The sequence below is a fragment of the Sciurus vulgaris genome (assembly GCF_902686455.1).
Source record: "Sciurus vulgaris genome assembly, chromosome: 16".
NCBI lineage: Eukaryota > Metazoa > Chordata > Mammalia > Rodentia > Sciuridae > Sciurus > Sciurus vulgaris.
In genome coordinates, this window is record NC_136477.1 from 23,349,400 (window position 1) to 23,366,523 (window position 17,124).

General features: G+C 60.1%; 1 protein-coding gene across 2 annotated transcripts; it reads right to left on the reverse strand.

Annotated features, from left to right (window-relative positions):
* Positions 1-2,923: 2,923 nt before the first annotated feature.
* ZBTB47 (zinc finger and BTB domain containing 47) lies at positions 2,924-15,802 on the reverse strand. 2 transcript variants are annotated; one of them, XM_079114135.1, is made up of 6 exons: positions 15,302-15,802; positions 9,963-11,540; positions 8,333-8,480; positions 7,177-7,292; positions 6,479-6,623; positions 2,924-6,242 (listed from the first exon to the last, which is right to left on the reverse strand). In XM_079114135.1, the coding sequence occupies exons 1-6, from the start codon at positions 15,785-15,787 to the stop codon at positions 5,890-5,892; spliced, it is 2,826 nt and encodes a 941-aa protein (XP_078970261.1). In that variant the 5' UTR covers positions 15,788-15,802; the 3' UTR covers positions 2,924-5,889. The 2 variants fall into 2 exon arrangements, with proteins under 2 accessions (XP_078970261.1, XP_078970262.1); XM_079114136.1 differs by lacking the exon at positions 15,302-15,802 and adding an exon at positions 14,550-14,717 and having other exon boundaries at positions 4,383-6,242.
* Between the last annotated feature and the right edge of the window lie 1,322 nt (positions 15,803-17,124).

A 17,124-nucleotide genomic window follows, 5' to 3' on the forward strand; every position in this document is an offset into this window, starting at 1 on the left:
TGGTTCCATAGCTTAGCTATTTTAAGTATTTATCTTAATGAGGTTTTTTTTTTCCTCCACCCTTTTCCCTTTTGATTTATAAAGGGTCTGGTTGGTGGTGCTCACATTTAAATAGAGTCCATGTGTTTCAAAACACAAAAACAGGATCACAGTTGAGCTAGAATAGGAGCAGCTATTGCCAGCAGATTCTGGGTTTGGAGATAGATGCAGTCAGCAATGAGAAATTACACTGTCCCCTTTTGGGGAGAAGATGCATTTCTATGAGGAAGAATATTCATCAAGAGCATGTGTGTGTGTGTGTGTTGTTCCTGTTGTATGGAAGAGGATTTTGTTGCTGCTGGGCAGTAAAAGGCTAGAGGGTGGTTTCATGTTTGTGACATGGCACCCAACAGGTTGGGACAGCCTTGTTCTTATTGGGAATGAACTGCACTGTGAGTTCCACCCGTCCAAAGAGGAAGTCATCACTTGCTTTCCCAGCCTGCCTTGCAGCTAGGGTATAAACATGTGAGCCAGATCTGCCGATTGACACTCCCATGTGGGACTTGGATTCAGATGGGAGGAAATGAAAGCAGCAGCACTAGTCAGACCCCAGCTCTGTGGGGAGCAGAGGGTGTTAGTTTGGGGCACGTTAAGACAGCCTCCTGTGTGCAACCTACAGTGCCATTAGTTCCCAGCAGGTGTGGCAGCTGCACCTCCCTGGGGCAAGTCCTGCAGGGTAGTTTGGATTTGTTCTTGGCCATGGAACCCCAGAGACTAAGTCTCTGGTTCTCCTAAGATTTAATTAATGCCTTCCATCAAGTTGTTTTCTGCTTAAATCAGCTAAGGGGCTCTATGATTTGAAAACAATACCCCTGGTTCTCCTGAACCAGGTGAGCTACGGTGAGCCCAGCTCTGTTCTGAATGGAGGGGAAGTGGCATTGTGCAGTGCTTAGAGAATGTGGCCTTGGTGCCTGACGAATATGAGTTCAAGTCCTGGCTCCATTGCTTTTAGTGGCTTTTAGAAAGCATAGTGGTCTATGCTTTCTGAGGTCCTCAGACACCTCAGGAGGTTGTGGGATAAGGGGTGACTGTAAAGTGTTCCCACTCTGTGACAGCTGTGGTCTTTGTCAGAGGCCCCCAGGGTACATGAAGATTGGTTTGGCCACAGGATTTTCCAGAGACTTTGTCTCAGCTGGACTCAGGCAAGGGCAAGAAGACAGGCTCCAGAAGTGGTCCAGCCCAGCTGCTTTTCCCTCGCTGGAGATAAGGGAGAGGATGGGTGGACCCCCCCTTCCCTGCTCTGCATAGGCCCCAAGTCTGTCATCTGTGATGAACCGAATGGGTCCATCCCACCTCCAGTCGGCCAGATCTCTGGGAGATGCTGTTCTTCCATTTTGTCGCTGACCCTCCAGAGACTTTAGAAATCTGCTCCACAGGCTGGTTCCCCAGCAGCCTGGCCACTAGAGAGCATGTTGCTGCCCGTGTTTCCAGGGCTCTTTTCTTTCTGGCCACTCCGTAGGGGTGCATCTCCACGTCCCCTTGAAGCAAGGCGTGGTCATGGAACTTCAGATATGATAGACAAGCAGAAGTGTCATTATGTCACCTCTGGATGGCAGCCCTGAAAGGCCAAGGCATCATTCCCCATTCTGTCTCCCCTGCGGCTCTTGTCACTCTGTCAACATGGCGAAGCCCCAGGATCGGAGGGGTCTGGAATTCTGAGCAGCTCTTGGAGAACGTCTGCCCTAGAGCTGCCCCGTGAGCCAGGGGTTGAGCCACTGAGGTGTGGACGTGGTTTGTCCCTGCAGCAGAACCCAGCCTGATCTCTTCTTTACCAGCCATTGCTCTGAAAAACCACATAATTGGGGTGTAGGCCCAAGGACCCCACTAAGCCAGGGATGTGCACTTCCTTTCTCACTGATGCCTATCATACTCTAGAAGGACAAAAAGTTCAACTTCCCCCAGTGGCTATTGCTGTTCTCAACCAGGGCCAGAGGGGTCCCAAAGGGCAAAACCAGGTGAAGGTGAGCCCTCCGGATATGCCAACTACCATGACCACCACCTGCAAGGCACTGTCACCAGCAGCCTCTGCTGTGGCCCAAGGCTGTGTGAAGTTGGAAATATCGTGAAAATGCAGCATCTAGAGGGGTGGGGGTGGGGGTCAAGGATAGAGGGTAGGTAACAGAAGGAAAAAGGATGCATGGAGAGGCGAGAGAAGAGTGGAAACATGCAGAATCCTCACAGGAAGTACCCAGGCCTCTCACCAAGTCTTGTTTTGAGGGTGTGGCTTTCAAAGAAGTGGGACTGTGCAAAGGTAACATCAACCTCTTGGGAACCTGTGCCTTCTCTCTGGCTGGTCAATGGACTTGCCCACAAGGACTTCTCTCCTGGCCCCCTCCCAGTCCCAGGAGGTCCTGTCTGACCCTGCTGAAGGTATCCAGGGGTAGGTGTCTCAAAAGCAGGAGCCTCATTTACTGTATGTCTCCAGGGCCTAGAATTCCACCCAGCACAGAAAGCAAGATACATATATTAGCTGTGCCATGAAATAATCCTCAGAGGTCCCCAGGGACTGACGGGGCTAGAGGTAGGGATAGGTCCATATTGCTTCTCAGAGCATTCCTGGGGCTGAGCACAGGAATGGGAGAGACTAGTCCCTACCATCCTGGGGCTCCATGCCTGGTACTTGTGGGAAACCACACCTGCAGGGGCCCTGGCTTCCTGGGGACATTGCCAGTGGGGCTAGGATCTCAGTAACCCCAGGACCTCTCCTTTCAGGTCCCTCCTTGTCTGACCCAGTCCTTGCCTCAGCTCTGGTGCTCTGTGAAGCTGAGCCCACCCTCACAGGATGGAGAAGAGGCCCGCGATACTCCAGGGTGCAGATGCTAGTGGGGCCTGGGAGCCGAGCTGCTGATCATGTGCAGCAAGGTGTAAAGAAGAGGCCATGGGACAGGAGTTGTACTGACTTTATTCCCCTTCGCTCTTCTCACTTGCACCCTGCTGTCCCCCACACTCTGGGGCTGCAGGGCACCCACACAGGACCAGACATCCAGGGGCTACACACCTGGGCACGTCCTTTCTGCCACCACCAAGCCTCTGTGAAGGGCATGGTGGAGTTTGTGGCAGCACGAGCCAGGGTCAGAGGCTCAGGTTCTGACCTCAGTCCTGGCTCCTGGAACTGTGGTTAAGGGGCTGGAGGCCCACCTCACACTTTCACCATCCCCCACAGCTGGCCCCAGACCAGTGCCCAGGGGAGCTGAGGGCCAAGGCAGCCCAGGCTCTAGACCTGAGATGTGTTCCGACAGACCAAAAGGACCAGCTGCACAGTGATCCCAGCAGGTCTCCACTGCAGGCGATGATGCCAGCCTCCCTTTCCCCAACCCTGGGAAGTAGCTATGATGCCCTGGTCCCCTCACTCCAACATCTGGGTACTCAGCAATTTGTCTTAAAAATAAAAAGAAAATGTAAAGGCTGGTAAAACAAGAACCCCTATCCACACCAGCACTGCTGAGGTTCCATTATTGCTTCTGGCCTTGTGGTCTGGCTGGAAAGGTGTTCCCCTCAACACGGGCCCAAGATGAAGACAGCATTTAGCACCAGGGACACAGGGCCTCCCAGGAGAGGGGCTGGCCATGCCCACCTACAGCTACAGTGACCATTCTGACAAGTGCCCCGCCCGTTGTCTGGACCCCCTTGCCCACCTCTACAGAGGACATGTACAAGCAGGGAATCCAACTCCTGGCACAGGGTTTCCCTGCTAGTTCCCTACACCTGTCTTTGACCTCTGCTTGTTGAAGTATGGCCTGACAGGTCAGGGCCCAGCCTGGCCACCAGGTCCACTCAGGCTGCAGGGGGCCATGGAAGACCCCGGTGCCAGTGAAGAGTTGGAGAAGCCACGGGGTACCTGCCTACAGCCCATACAGGGAGATCAACTTTTGGGGGGAAATGTGAGCCAGCTCTAAAGAGGTGCCAGGCACTGGGGCCAGAGGTTAGAAATAGCAAGTGGGAGGGAAGGGGACCCTGAGGACATCATGGAAGCCCAGAGATCAAGGGGGACAGGGGAGGAAAAAAAGCTATGTAAAGCAGGAGCCTGCAAGGCCCAGCCCTGACCCTGCAAGATGCTGAACCCCAGCCTTGGGAAGGGGGAGCCAGGCAGGAAGTCTTCCCTTCGCAGGGAGGGCCCCCACCTTCTCTCCCAGAGGACACAGGGGTGCCTGAGGGTACATCTCATTTGTAAACTCTGTTGGTATTGCTCCAGCAGCAGTCTCAGACTCAACCAGGCCAGGGAAGGGCCCCAGCACAGGGAAGCTGCTGGCACTGCCCCTCCGAGCCCACAAAACCACCAGCATGGTGTGGCTTGGATTATAGATCCTCAAATCATTCGGGCACCTTGGGCCTGCCCACATCTGTACAGAATAAAGTGCTTCGTTTATTGATGATTAAAATGTCCCCAGCCCTCTGCCCCAGCGCCGTGGGCCTCCAAGAAGGTCAGAAGGGTTTGGTTCCTCTACCAGTCCCCTTGGGCCCAGGCCTCTTCCCACTCCAGCCATACTGGGAAGGTGGTGGTGTGGGGGGAGAAGGGGGGTGTAAGGTGCAAAGAGTATAACAAACAAAAATCTTATAAACACAACAGGAAAGAGCTTAACTAGGAAACATGTAGCTTATGGAAACTTCCTCCCCCTTTTAAAGGTAGGAATAAAGACGTTAAATGACAACAACAACAACAAAAAGGTATCCTATTAGTAGTGCCTGCCTCCTGGGGCAAGCATTGGGCACAGGCTGGGCTCCCCCAGGACCTGAACATGCCGGCTCCTCTCACAGGCAGGTCTGTGGGTGCCCACCCACCAGTGCAGAGACCCAGGAGGGGCAAGGAGCCAGCTGGGCAGGTGGTAGCCGGGGCTAGGGAGGGGCTGAGGCCTGGAGCTGGCCTTGGGGGAGCTGACAGACTCAGACATATGCGCACATCTCCTGGTGTAGGCAATATAGCCAGGGTAGCTGGGAAGGGACTGGGATGCTCTGTGAATAGCAGCCCTGCCCCCTCCCCACTGATAGCACCTTGAAACCCTAAAACATTTGCCAAGCCTCCTGGGGCCCTGCCCCTGGGGTCTCACCCATTTGCAGGGACACCGTGACTGTGGCCTCAGTGAGATGGTGCTGCAGGAGTCAGCCTGTCTGCCTACCCAGGGCCTGGCCCACACAACTGAGGTCCTGCAGCTTATGGGACATCTCCAGACTTGGGGCCCCTGGCGCAGTGTGGTGCAGGTTGGGGATCTCTGTGCCTCACAGCAAGGGTATAAATGAGAAAAGCAAATCCCTGGGGGCCAGCCCCCACCTGGCCTACTGACAGGGTGTGGAGCTGGGTCTGCACCCAACATGCTCACAGATGTCCAGTCTCAAGGTCCTGCCTCCAGGTCCACAGCCCTCAGGCTGGGTGCCACAACTCCTCCAAGGGGGCCTGGCACTCTAACTTCTCCCCAAACCCTCCAAGGTGAGGGGGCAAGTTAGGGACCCAGAGGAGGCGAGGAAGAGCTACTGAGGCTAACCTAGGCCCAGCCTGGCTCAGGACTCAGAGGGATGACTGGCCATACCTGCTGCTCAGGCCCCTCCCTCCCACTGTACCTGCTGCCTCCAGCACCCCCCTCACCTGGAGGGGGTGCTGCAAACTATCTTTTTTCCTTCACTTCCAAAAAAAAAAAAAAAAAAAAAAAAAAAAAAGAATAAAGGCTTCAAAAAGTTGCAGAAAGGGGGGCACTTCGGAGTGAGGTGTCCTCCACCAGTTCTGGGGGGCTGCCAGCCTGCACACCCCTTGGGGTCAGGGCCTCCGGGGCAGCAAGACGGTGGCCCCAGGAAAGAGGGGAGGGCAGCGGGGTCCCTCCTGGAGCAGGCCTGGGCTCCAGGTCCCCCAGGCGCGCTGGGTCAGTTGTTGGCCTCCACCCTGCCGCCGCCGCCGCCGCCACCGCCGCCGTGGGCTGTGGTGGGGAAGAGCGGCGGCGGAGGTGGCAGGTGCGGTGGTCCCGGGAGCAGGGCCAGCGCGTGCGTGGGCGGAGCACTGGGCAGGCCAGAGGCCGGGGACCCGTCGGCGGCCAGCGGGTGGCTGACGCGGAAGCACTTCTCCTTGTGGGCCTTGAGCATGTTGGAGAAGCGGAAACGCTGGCCGCAGACGTCGCACGGGTACGGCTTCTCGCCGGTGTGCGTGCGCCGGTGCCGCTTCATATTGGGTCGGCTGGTGAAGCTCTTGCCGCAGATCTCGCAGATGTAAGGCTTCTCCCCTGGGGTTAGGGTGGGCAGCAGGGCGTCACCAGGGGTCGCCATACCCAGGCCTGGGTCAGCCTCTCTGCCCAGGGAACCACTGGGTCCTCCCCACCTAGGATGATTTTTGTGCCAAGCCTGGGCTGAAGGAAGGATGCCACTGAGTCTCATACAGAAAGGTAAACCGAGACCCAGAAGAGCACGGCCAAGGCCATCTCAGGTGTCCTACAGCCCCCACCCCTGGGGGCAGCCGCACCTGTGTGGGTCTTCATGTGCTCATCAAAGTACTGCTTCATGTTGAAGTCCTTGCCACACCACTGGCACATGAACTGCTTGTGGCCGATGTGGATGCTCATGTGTGACCGCAGCTGGTACTTGTACTGGAAGCGCTCGTTGCAGTTCTGGGGGTAGGGGTGGGTGAGGCCCAGGGCAGAGAAGAGCAGCCTTCAGGGAGGGCCCAGCCACCCCTGGCCCCAGGGCCAAAGACGGACACGGGGCAAGGAGGCGAGGCTGTGAGGGCAAGCCCAGGAGGCACTAGGGGAGGCCAAAGCATGCAGGGGTCAGGCTGGGATCGGGTCAGAAGCAGCAAAGGGCCCCTGGCAGAAAGATCTCAAGCTTAAGGCCCAAAGCCCCTCATCCTTCCTCTCCCAAGGGCCCGCACCCCTACCTACAGCCCTCCTGCAGCCCATCCCTATCTCCATGCCCGGGAAGCTCCTCTCTCCACCTGTCCTGCCCGACTAGCCACGTCCCCACCCCACCCCCGCAGACTCCCCACCCGATTGTGGGCGGGGACAGGGTGGGGAAGAGGCAGGTGTGGGTGGAGCAGAGGAGGAGCCTTGTGGCCAGAGGGTGGGCCTCTCTGGGCCATTTCCCGCCCGGTATTTAAGCGGGCTGCCAGGATCCCTGCCCTCCTGGATGGCCCTTGGGCAGGCCAGGCAGGGGGTGTGAGCTCACCTCACATCTGAAGGGCTTCTCCCCTGAGTGCTGCAGTGAGTGCACCTTGAGGGACATGCTGCGCTTGAAGGACTTCCCGCAGGTCTCACAGGTGAAGGGCATGTCCTTGGTGTGGGCTGGAGGTGGGCACCGTGGCCGTCACATCTCAGGGCCTGCCTGAGCACCCCTGCATTGGGCCACTCCCCACCTCCTGTGGCACCCCGTGCCACCACCCTTTCCTGACACTGGCATTGGGCTCCGAGGACCGCAGGCTTTTTGGGGGATCGCATGTATCAAGGCCCTGGCCTCTGGACCTCAATAGCAGTTCCTGGCCCCCCCATACCTGTGGATGGATGAGGTCCAAAAGACCCTTCAGGGAAGATCTGGGAGGAGGCAACAGGTGACTGCTAGTTACCCAGCATGCTCCTGGCCAAGGCCTAGACCCCAGGGATAGGGGGCAGCTCCTTCAGTTCACAATGGAAGGCCCCCAGTACTCTCCAGTGGAGAAAAGGAGCAGGGCCTGGCCAGGGACCTGCCCTCCACCTTGACCACTCCTTCCTTAAACCCTGGGCCCAGATTGGGCAAGGCAGGGAGGGCCACATGGACAGTAGACACCCAGCCAGGCCCCCTAGAGGGTGAGGGTAGCCTTGCCCAAGGCAATGCGGTGGCCAACACACCTGAGGGGCCTCCTTACTGTGTCCAGGTGTGAGCCCCGGGGGAGGTTGCATTCAGAGAAGACTGAAGCCCTGTGAGGGCCAGAAGTTGAGGAAAAACCAGAGGCACAGCTGCCGTGAAACCGAGACAGGATCTGTGCCAGTCCATGTGGCACTTTGTATAATTTAGAAAAAGGTATTCCCTCCCTTAGAGGGACATAAACCCACATCATGACACTCAGCCTGGTTAGCAGCATGCCACCTGGATTCCAGTTCCTACCTGCCAGTTAATCCAGGCATCCTTATGTAGTATGCCACCTGGCCAACTCTACATAGCACTCCTGGCTCCAGAGCCTAAGTCATACCAGCCTCCCCAGGCCTCCAGCTGAAAAGGGCCTTCTTACCCCTTCACATTACCCTCAGATTTGAAATCCTCCCATCCACCGGGATAGAAGTCCTGCCCAGCACACCCAGCAGCTGGGCCTCCTCTCTCCACAGCCTGTGCCCCGCCAACCCAGACTTACCCACCATGTGCTTGCGCACGTGGGCCATGGTGTAGAACTTCTTCTCGCAGATCTCGCATGAGAACTTCTTCTCCGCATAGCCATGCACGATCTTGTTGTGCTCATGAAGGGACCAGAGCTTTTTGAAAGCTTTGCCACACGTCACACACTGCAGAGTGAGAGGACTTTAGGCCCCCGGTTCCCAGTCAGGACCCTGTGACTGTGGACAAGTTGCCCCTCTCTGCCCTGCTTCCCGTTTCTACCGAATGTCTCCAGAGAGGGCCTTGGATGTCTGAGGCCCACCAGAGCTGGGAAGGCAACCCTCGGCCACCTGCCCGCTCACACACCCAGGGCCGCGCAGGGCCCTCCTCCCCTCAGTCGCCTCTTCCAGGAGGAGCCCCTCTGTGCTCAGTGGACAAAGCCTCCCAAGTCTTGCCCTGCTACTCGGCAGAGGGGACACACCACTGGCTGAAGGGACCGCCTCGGGTGGACAGCTCCACACAGCTCTTGGGGAAGCCCCTCATCGTGCGCTGGGGCACGATCACTGCTGGCCCTGCCTCTGACACCATGGAGCTCCATTTCCCAGGGGATGGGTCCTAAGGGGCTGGCTAGGGAGGCCTGCAGGAGGCACCAGGTCCCATCAGGCCACAAAGGGGGGTGGGGAAGTGAGGGCCACACTCCCTTTCCCCCTCTCCTGGACCCTGTCCTGCCCACCCCTGCAAAGCACCTCGAGGGGCTTGTGGTTGGGCCAGGGTGCTGGCTGTCCGGAGCCCAGGTGGAAAGGGGCTCAGGTGTGTGGCAGGTAGAAGCAAAGAGCAGCCCAGGAGCAGGCAAGTAGGAACAGGTGCATGGGAGAAGGGCGGGTCCTGGGGTAACTCTCAAACAATGCTTTCTCCTGGGGCACTGCAATTAGCAATTAGCACAGGTAATTAGCACCTACTGCTGCCTCTCCCCCTTCTGGGCCAGAAAAGGTAAAAGCCAAGTGGAGGGACTGGGCTGGCCCATGCCACACCCACCCTGAGGAACTGGACTGGCACAGACTCAGGCTGGCCCAAGGCCTGGCAGCCAGCCCAGCTCTCCAGCTTGGCCCCAGCAGCCCTCACTCTTCCCAAATTTCTTATCCAATCCCTTTTCTCCCAGCTCAGGTCAACTGGCATCTCCAAAGAGCTGAATACAGGTGTTTCCCACTGCTGGCCTGTCCCCTGATCTGGACAGTGCTCTGTGGGAAGTGGAAAACAGCACCCTCCCCTGGGCAAACCACTCCTTCCTCCTGTGAAACTATACACGATGGCCCTGGTGACCTTTCTGCAGGCCTTGGGATGTATTAAAACACTGCCTGACTCAGTGCTCCTCAGAGTTGGCTAGCCCGTGGCCTCATGTGCTCAGACGATGCTCTGCTCTCAGCCTCCCAAGTCTGCATCCTGGTTAGTTCTTCTGGCCAAGGGTACTGTCTGTCCTCATCCTCTCCACATGCCACTGCCCAGCCCTGCCTGCCCCTCGCATATAGCTGTCCTCGGTGTTACCCCCGAGAACCTGGGCTCTGCCTTCCTTGCCTGTCCTGGGTCTGGGCTGTCCGGCTGCCTAGGTCTAACTCTGGTCTCTGGGCAGTGCCCTCAGCAGGGCAGAGTGTGGGAGCCGCCCTGAGGCCCACCTGGATGTTGCGCTCACAGTCCGTCTGCCGGTGCAGCAGCAGCTCACTCTCCAGCAGGAAGCGCTTGCCACACTGGTCGCAGATCTGCATGCGGCTGTGGGTCACGTTCATGTGCTTCTCCAGGTACCAGCGGTTGTTGAAGACCCGTGGGCACTTTTGGCATGGGTGGTGCTGCTTCTCCTCCAGCTTCACCTTGGCCCCCAGCCCGTCGGTGGCTGGAGACCCACGGGTGGGCGCAGGGGCCACTCCAGCAGGCTTCGGCCGCTTCCCACCCCGCCGCCCAGCCTCTTCCGGCTCAGAGGTGCCCCGGCGCCGGGCATTCTCCCGGGACCTTGTGGCCATGCGACTGTGGGCAGGGGGGTCTGCCCGGCTGCCCTGGCGCCCCCCGGCCCCCACAGGCCCCTGCCCACCTTCAGCCTCCCCTTCCTCCTCTTCCTCTTCCTCCTCCTCCTCTGAGCTCTCTGGATCCTGCTCGCTGTGCCCTTCCTCTTCCTCCTCCTCTTCCTCCTCCGGCTCACTGTGCGCCTCCTCCTCCTCCTCCTCCTCCCCCTGGCTGCCACCCTCCTCCTCCTCTTCCTCCTCCTCCTCCTCCTCCTCCCCCCCTCCACTGCCACCTCCCTCCTCCTCCTCCTCCTCTTCCTCCTCCTCCTCCTCCGCCTCCTCCTCCTCAGAGTGTCTCTGCAGCCCATCCTCCCGGCCCAGCACCATGGTGGCTGGGTTCACCCCGGTGCCCGGCTTCCCCTCGGGCCCCGTGGACACGTGCAGCGTCTGGTTGTTGAGGTTCACCTCCACGATGATCTGGGACTGCTCCTGGCGACTGTAGCTGCCAGGCCCCCCGAGCTCCTCCTCCAGCTCCTCGCCGCCCTCCAGCTTGCACAGGCTGGCCGGGGGCCCTCTGGCCTCCTCAACACCTCCCTCTTTCTCCTCCTTGAAGAAGGGCTGGGCTGGCCCGATGGTGGCCGGCACTGTGCCAGCAGCTGTCCCTGCCCCGTCCTCAACACGCACCGAGTAGGGGTCAGGGCCCTCACGGGCATAGATCTTGGGCAGGCCCGGGGCATCAGCCTCCTGCTTGATGTCACAGTAGTAGGGTGGCGTAGCTGGGGTGCAGCTGGCGGTCGGCTGGGCCAGAGCCACAGTGCCAGGGCCCGGGGGTCCGAGGGAGCGGGCGTCCAGCAGCTCCTGGCAGGACGCAGCGATGTCGGCCATCTGCAGCAAGGAGGCGGCACTGAGCACCTCGTGGACGTTGGCCGCGTTGACCAGCAGCTTGGACGTGTAGATGAAGTTGAGGATCTGCTGCAGGCCGCCCGGCGCCAGCGCCTCCAGGGACAGCTCCACGCGCTGCAGCTGCTTGTTCTGCGTGAAGAGCGAGTGGAAGAACTGGCTGTAGGCGGCCAGAACACCCTTGTGTGCTGGGAAGACGCTGCGCTGGGGCACCAGCACTAGGTCCACGTCGCAGAGGTCAGGCTGGAAGAGCCGCTGCTCATTCAGACGGCCCATCAAGCAGGCGAAGTGCAGCGCCACGTCCTCCACCAGCGAGAACTCGGCCGCTGGTGAGTCGGTCGTCTTCTCAACCAGCAACTGTGGGGGCGGAGGGGGCAGAGGTCAAGGGCAGTGGGCCGCTGCCCACCCACCCGCCCGCCTGCCACATCGCTCCTGGCTCCACCCTAGGAGGAAGCAGCCCAAGCTGAGCAAGGAGGTGCAGTGGGGGTGCCAGCCCAGGCCGGCTGCCTGCAGAGCTCGGACGCCAACTTGACTCTCCCAGGCTGAAGACTGGCTCCCGGGCCAGCCAGGAACTTTCCTGGGCCTCCCGGGCTCTTCCTTTGTGAATGGGAAAAGTCCGTTTCGGGATGGGAAGGAACCGAAGGCAAGGGTATTATGGTGACACCCATTCAGGTTTGCAGGGGAGCTGGGGTTTCCTGGGATGCCGGAGAGTCCCAGGCAAACCAGGACAGGCGTCCCCAGCAGGATCCTGCTCACTGCGCCCTTCTCTTCCTCCACCCCATCCCTTCAGTATTTCCTGAGCCCTGTGGAATCTTGCCCAACCCCAAGCACCTCAAGAACAGGAGACAGGCCAGCTCACACACTCCCTGCCCGGCTTCTGCTGCGGCACCAGGCAGTGCCGAGGGCCCCTTACCTTGCCAGCAGTGGGCCCAGGCCTGAGGGCTGCAGAAGAGGAAACTTGGTACAGTTTCCTTCCCTCACCCTGGTCCTGCGGCCCTCCCAAGGAGGCTGGAGCCACTCTTCACTCTGCCAGAGCTGGGGTCAGGCTGCTCCCCTGCTTTCCTCTAGGCTCACACACCCAGTCAGGTATGGTCCAGGCTCAGAGGGCTCCAGGATGGCCCTGCCTTGGAGGCCACACCACCTGGGGAGGCCCTCAAAGTCTGATAGGTCAGACTCTCAGGCCCGTGAGCCATATCCAGCACACACAAATTGCCCACAATAGAAGCCAAGTCCATCATCCGTGGCTCCAACACAGCAGACTCCCCAGAAGATGGGGGCACAGATGGGCAGCCTGCCCCGTCCCAGTGCACAGCAGATGTTCAATTAGTATCTGCCGACTCCTTGCCCAGATAGACCAAACCCACAGGTTCTAGGTTCTGACTGGCCTTGGGCCCTGCCCAGCTGGGTCAGAGCCTCCCACATTTGAGGTATACCTTGCCCCAAAACCACAAACCCAGCACCTCCTTGGGGGCCCCCGGGATGAACCCTGCCTCCTGCCATCCCTCCTTCTCTGGGGCAGCAGTGGGTGGGCCCAGTCCAACTCCACAGTCATCCAAATGAGTACAGCCTCAGGATGAAACCCAACGAGCCAGCAGGGCCCCACTGCCTCTAGCCCTACCCTGGACCTTGGACCCCCACAGCCAGAGTCCAGGGCAGCACCCACCCTGTGCTCTCTCAGATCCCAGTTTGTCCAGGCCCCTGGCCATGGACACCATCTTCTTTGAGTTCTTCCACCATACCCTTCCCTCCAGTCAAGAAGCCACCATCTGCCCCTCTGTCCCAGAGCTGCTGGCCTGTCCAGGCCTGTCCAATCTAACTGGGACGTGGCACCAAGCCCCTCCCAGCTCCGTCCTCTGACTCATTCTGATTCATCTTCTGGTATCAACCCCTACCGCATAGATGGGGAAACCAAGGCTCAAAATGTTAGCCTGTGCTGAGCCCTGGCTTCCCAGCTCGGCTAAGCCATGCCTGCCTTGCTGGACTGGACACTACTCCATGTGGTCATATGACTGGCTAAGCAGGAGGAGGCATCTCCCAGGCAGGGACCCTCCGTGCTTCCCCAAACCGCACTTCCACCCTCCACCTCCAGCCTCTTCCCCAGAGCCACGCATCCACATGTCAGTGAAGAGTCAGGGTACACCTCAGGTTGGGGCAGGGTCTCCTTAGGGCCTCCAGGGAAGCAGAATAAATAAGGGCTCCCCAAAGCCAGGCCATTTGGGGATAGCCCACTTCAGAGCAGAAGGCTCTATCCCTTCTCTGCCTTTATGAAACACCCTTCCATGTGCCCCAGGCCCCTGGCCTCAGCAGGGAGAGGGCAGTGCTGCCCTGAAGACTCCATCCTGAGGCAGGACGCCCAGTCACGATAGTCACATCCTGGGCACAGAGATGCTGCCGGAATCCCTAAGTGGCAGTCCCTTAGCAGGGCACAGCTGCTTCCTTTATGGCCCCTCCTATGCAGTGCCTACCAGCTGTGCTGGCCTCCCCCGCCAGATGTGCCAGGTCTCTGAAGCTGGGGATGCCCCACCCCATCTGGTGGTGCCAGCTGCAGCCACACATCCCATCCCAAACCCATGTCACTCTCCTAGCTAAGATGTAGGACCAGGAGGGTGGCCAGGGGGTCTCATGCCCTCAAGTCCTTCCCAAGTCAGAAGACACCTGCTGAAGCTGCAGAGCTACACCGGAGGAGTACCTGCCTCGCTTTCAGGAAGGCCCGGTGATGACACCTGGGACATCCATGTGCGCCCCACTAAGCTGTGTCAACCCTTTCATCCCTGGGCAGCAGTGGGTGAGCCCAGTCTAAGCAGGGGGGCACAAACTCATGAGCTCTAGACTCCTGCTTTTGGGGGTGGAGTGTCTCTGCCAGCCTCCTTTGCCCTTGCCTCTCCTCCTCCCCTGGCAAAGAGACCCAGAGAGGGCGGGGGACCGGCCCAAGGTCACACAGGAGTTTGGACCGGAGCTATGGGAGCCCCCAGCCCTTGGCCCGAGCCACCCTGAATGCCCAGGCTGGGAGGCTCCAGCGCCCACGTGGCCCAAGGCCCGGGCGGGAATCCGAGTCCCCTTCCCCCCATCACCCAGCCGGAGGGCGGCGCCGTCCCGGGCGCAGGGAAGCGCCCCCTCCGCCCGTGCCTCGCAAGACCTCAGCCTCTCGCGCCGTCGCCCCCACCCCAGGAATTTAACCCCCTCCCCGCCTGGAGCCGCGCCGTAGCGCTGCATTCCGGCCCGCGGGGACCTGCAGATGTGGTCGGGGAGACCGGGGGAGGGGCAAGATCGCTCCAGCCCTCCACGCGAGCCCGCGGGCCGTGCGCTGAGGAAGGCAGAGCTGGCAGGTGGGCGGATAAGCGGGGGGACAGGCAGGGCCCTGCGTACCATGGTGCCGTGGCGCTGGGGGCTCACAGGGCCCCGCGGGATCGCGCTGCCCCCGGCGGCCGGGCCGGGGCCGCTCCATGAAGCGCCGCGCTGGGGGCCGCCCCCGCGCAGGGCCCCGCGACCATGGCCCCGGGGGCGCGGCCGGGCGGGCGGAGGCGCAGGGCCGCGGCGAGTCGGGCGCCGAGCAGCTGCGGCCCGGAGCCTCGGGCGCGGCGGGCGGGGGGCGCGGGGCGCCGATTGGAGCCCGCGCGTCAGCTGGGGCCGCCGTCTGGACGCTTAAAGGGCCAGGCCGTCCTGCGCGCCGGTGGGGGGCGCGGACACGCGTAGTGGGTGCGTCCCGTGCGGCCCCCTCTGCCTCGGCTGCTGGCCCCCAGCCAGACCCCTCCGCTCCTGTTCGAGCAGCTTGACCCCTGCTCACCCTGCTGAGCCGAGCACCCCTTCTGCCGGGAAGTTCGTCCCGGAATCTAACCTCGGTGCCCTCCAGCTGCACCATGGAGGCGGGGCCAGGGTACGACGCTGCCTAGAAATCTGGAAGCAGGGCGCGCCTGGCCCCCAACTCGCCGCAAAAAAGACTTCCACCTGCTCCCCTGAGCGATCCTCCGCAGAGGGGACTGAGCCCCCGCACCCCAGCCTCGCTCGCCGCCCCCATCCTGTGGCCTGGGCTGCTGACTTGGGGGTGAGTCTGGGGTCCCTAGGGCAACCCAGGGCGCATTTTGGCCTGTGCCTCCAGGACTTGGCTCCCACATACCTACCTGGTGGCCTACTCTGGCAGCACAGGGCCTCTCAGAGCAGATGTAAGACACCCCCCCCCCTTCCCCAAACCAAGCACAGTTGCAGTGATTAAATCCTTTAAAGTGGCCCAGGAGGGGGGGGGGGGGGGGCCGCAAAGGCCCAGGCCCCACTGTGTTCCCCAGCCGTGTGACCTGACCACTGCTAAGTGGCCTCCCTGCCCAGCCTCTGCTGGGGAGAAGCAGCCAGGCTTGCGGAATGCTGCTCTGGCACGGACACCCGTGGGGGCAGGGGGCTGGCTGTTCTGCCAGAGGCTGCAAAGGAACCTTGCCAGATTGAGCAGGCAGCTGGGTGGGGACCATGGGGTCTGGCCTGGCAGGGTCCAGGTGGTGACTGAGGCTACCATTGCAGAGAGGAGGCCTCTGTGGGCTTCTTGTTTGCCCCATGTCATCATGCTGATGATGCCTTTCTGCATTTCCCACCCCTACCCGAGCTGACTGCTGCCCCATCCTGGGTCACCCCAGCCCTCGCAAGCAAGTGCACTTGATTCCCAGACAGGTCCCTGCCCAGCTGCAGCAGTATCCCCAGAGTTTGCCACCTTACTCATGGGTGAGCAGGGACTCTAGGGCCTGCTCAGGATTTGTTCTGGGTGTCAGGAGAGGGAATGAAGCAGAGGCAGAAACGGCCTGATGGTCTGTCCTGTAAGACAGCAAGGGCCAGAATGGGGAGGCCCTCAAGATAGAGCTAGCCCAGAGCTAGGGCGAAAATGTCTCGGGACAGAGATGGGGGTCAACAAAATGCCCACGGCCAGATGGAGGTGCGGAGACACTGGTACAGAGAGATGGGGTCAGAGAGGAAAAGGCCCAAACTGGGTCGTACCCCTGGAGCTTGGGCATGTAGGAGGCCCCTAGCAGCTGCTGTGCATCCTGCACCTGCATGGGTGTAGAAACAGCTGGACCAGCTCCCAGAGTCCCCTGGCCTACATGCTTCTGACCAGCCAGCCAGAAACCTCTGGCTGCCTTGTCTCTTCTTCCCTCCCAGCCTGCTTCCTCATCCGATTCAAGGTGGAGTCTTGCATTGACCTGTGAGATGGCAAGGAAGGGGCTGTGAACCCATTGGTCGGATAAAGACACTGAGGCACAGAGTGAAATAAATCAAGTACACAGGCATCGGGGTTGGAAGCTAAAGAATAGGGAGGCTGGGGAGCTGGGTGTGGTGGCGCATGCCTGTAACCCAAGACTCAGGAGGCTGAGGCAGGAGGATCTCAAGTTCAAAGCCAGCCTCAGCAACTCAGTGAGACCCTGTCTAAATAAAACACACAAAAAAGGCTGGGGATGTGGCTCAGTGACTAAGTGCCCCTGGGTTCAATCCCTGGTACCAAAAACAAAAACAAAAAAAGCTGGGAGAGCGCCACCTCCGGTGGTTTGGAAGGAGCCTGTCTGGGCTGCATGAGACACTCCTAGACCCATATCCAGCCAAAGCTTGGCAGAGTGGCCAGTGTGACCAAGGGAGGGATGCTGGTCCTTTTGGGAATGGCATTGACTATGGCGGTCAAGCTGGAGGAGGGACTGGGGTTGATGAGAAGGGAGGAGATGGGGGCACTCAGTGTCCCCAAAGACCCAGTGGCTCCTCTCTTGATTTCTGGCCATAAGCTCATGGGCTGGGAAGCCCCAGGCAGAACCTGGGCACACTGGACTATCAAGAAGCTGTGAGAGTTGAGTTTGGTGGGTCCACAGGGGGTATCTCCCCTCTGCTGCACTACTGGGAGCCTGAGGGGAGACAGGGTAGCACTGCAGGGCACTGGGGAGGTGCGTGCAGTGGAGTCCACACGCTTATTGAGTGGGAG

What these genes read in the sequence shown, in the direction of transcription:
- ZBTB47 (XM_079114135.1), bottom strand. Translation starts at nt 15,787, where the DNA reads ATGGGGCAGCAGTCAGCTCGGGTAGGGGTGGGAAATGCAGAAAGGCAT. An exon ending in CGTGCGCAAGCACATGGTGG is followed by an intron (nt 7,293 to 8,332) that starts GTAAGTCTGGGT and finishes GCCCACCTCCAG; the next exon opens with CCCACACCAAGGACATGCCC. An exon ending in GCACATGAAGACCCACACAG is followed by an intron (nt 6,243 to 6,478) that starts GTGCGGCTGCCC and finishes CCCTAACCCCAG; the next exon opens with GGGAGAAGCCTTACATCTGC.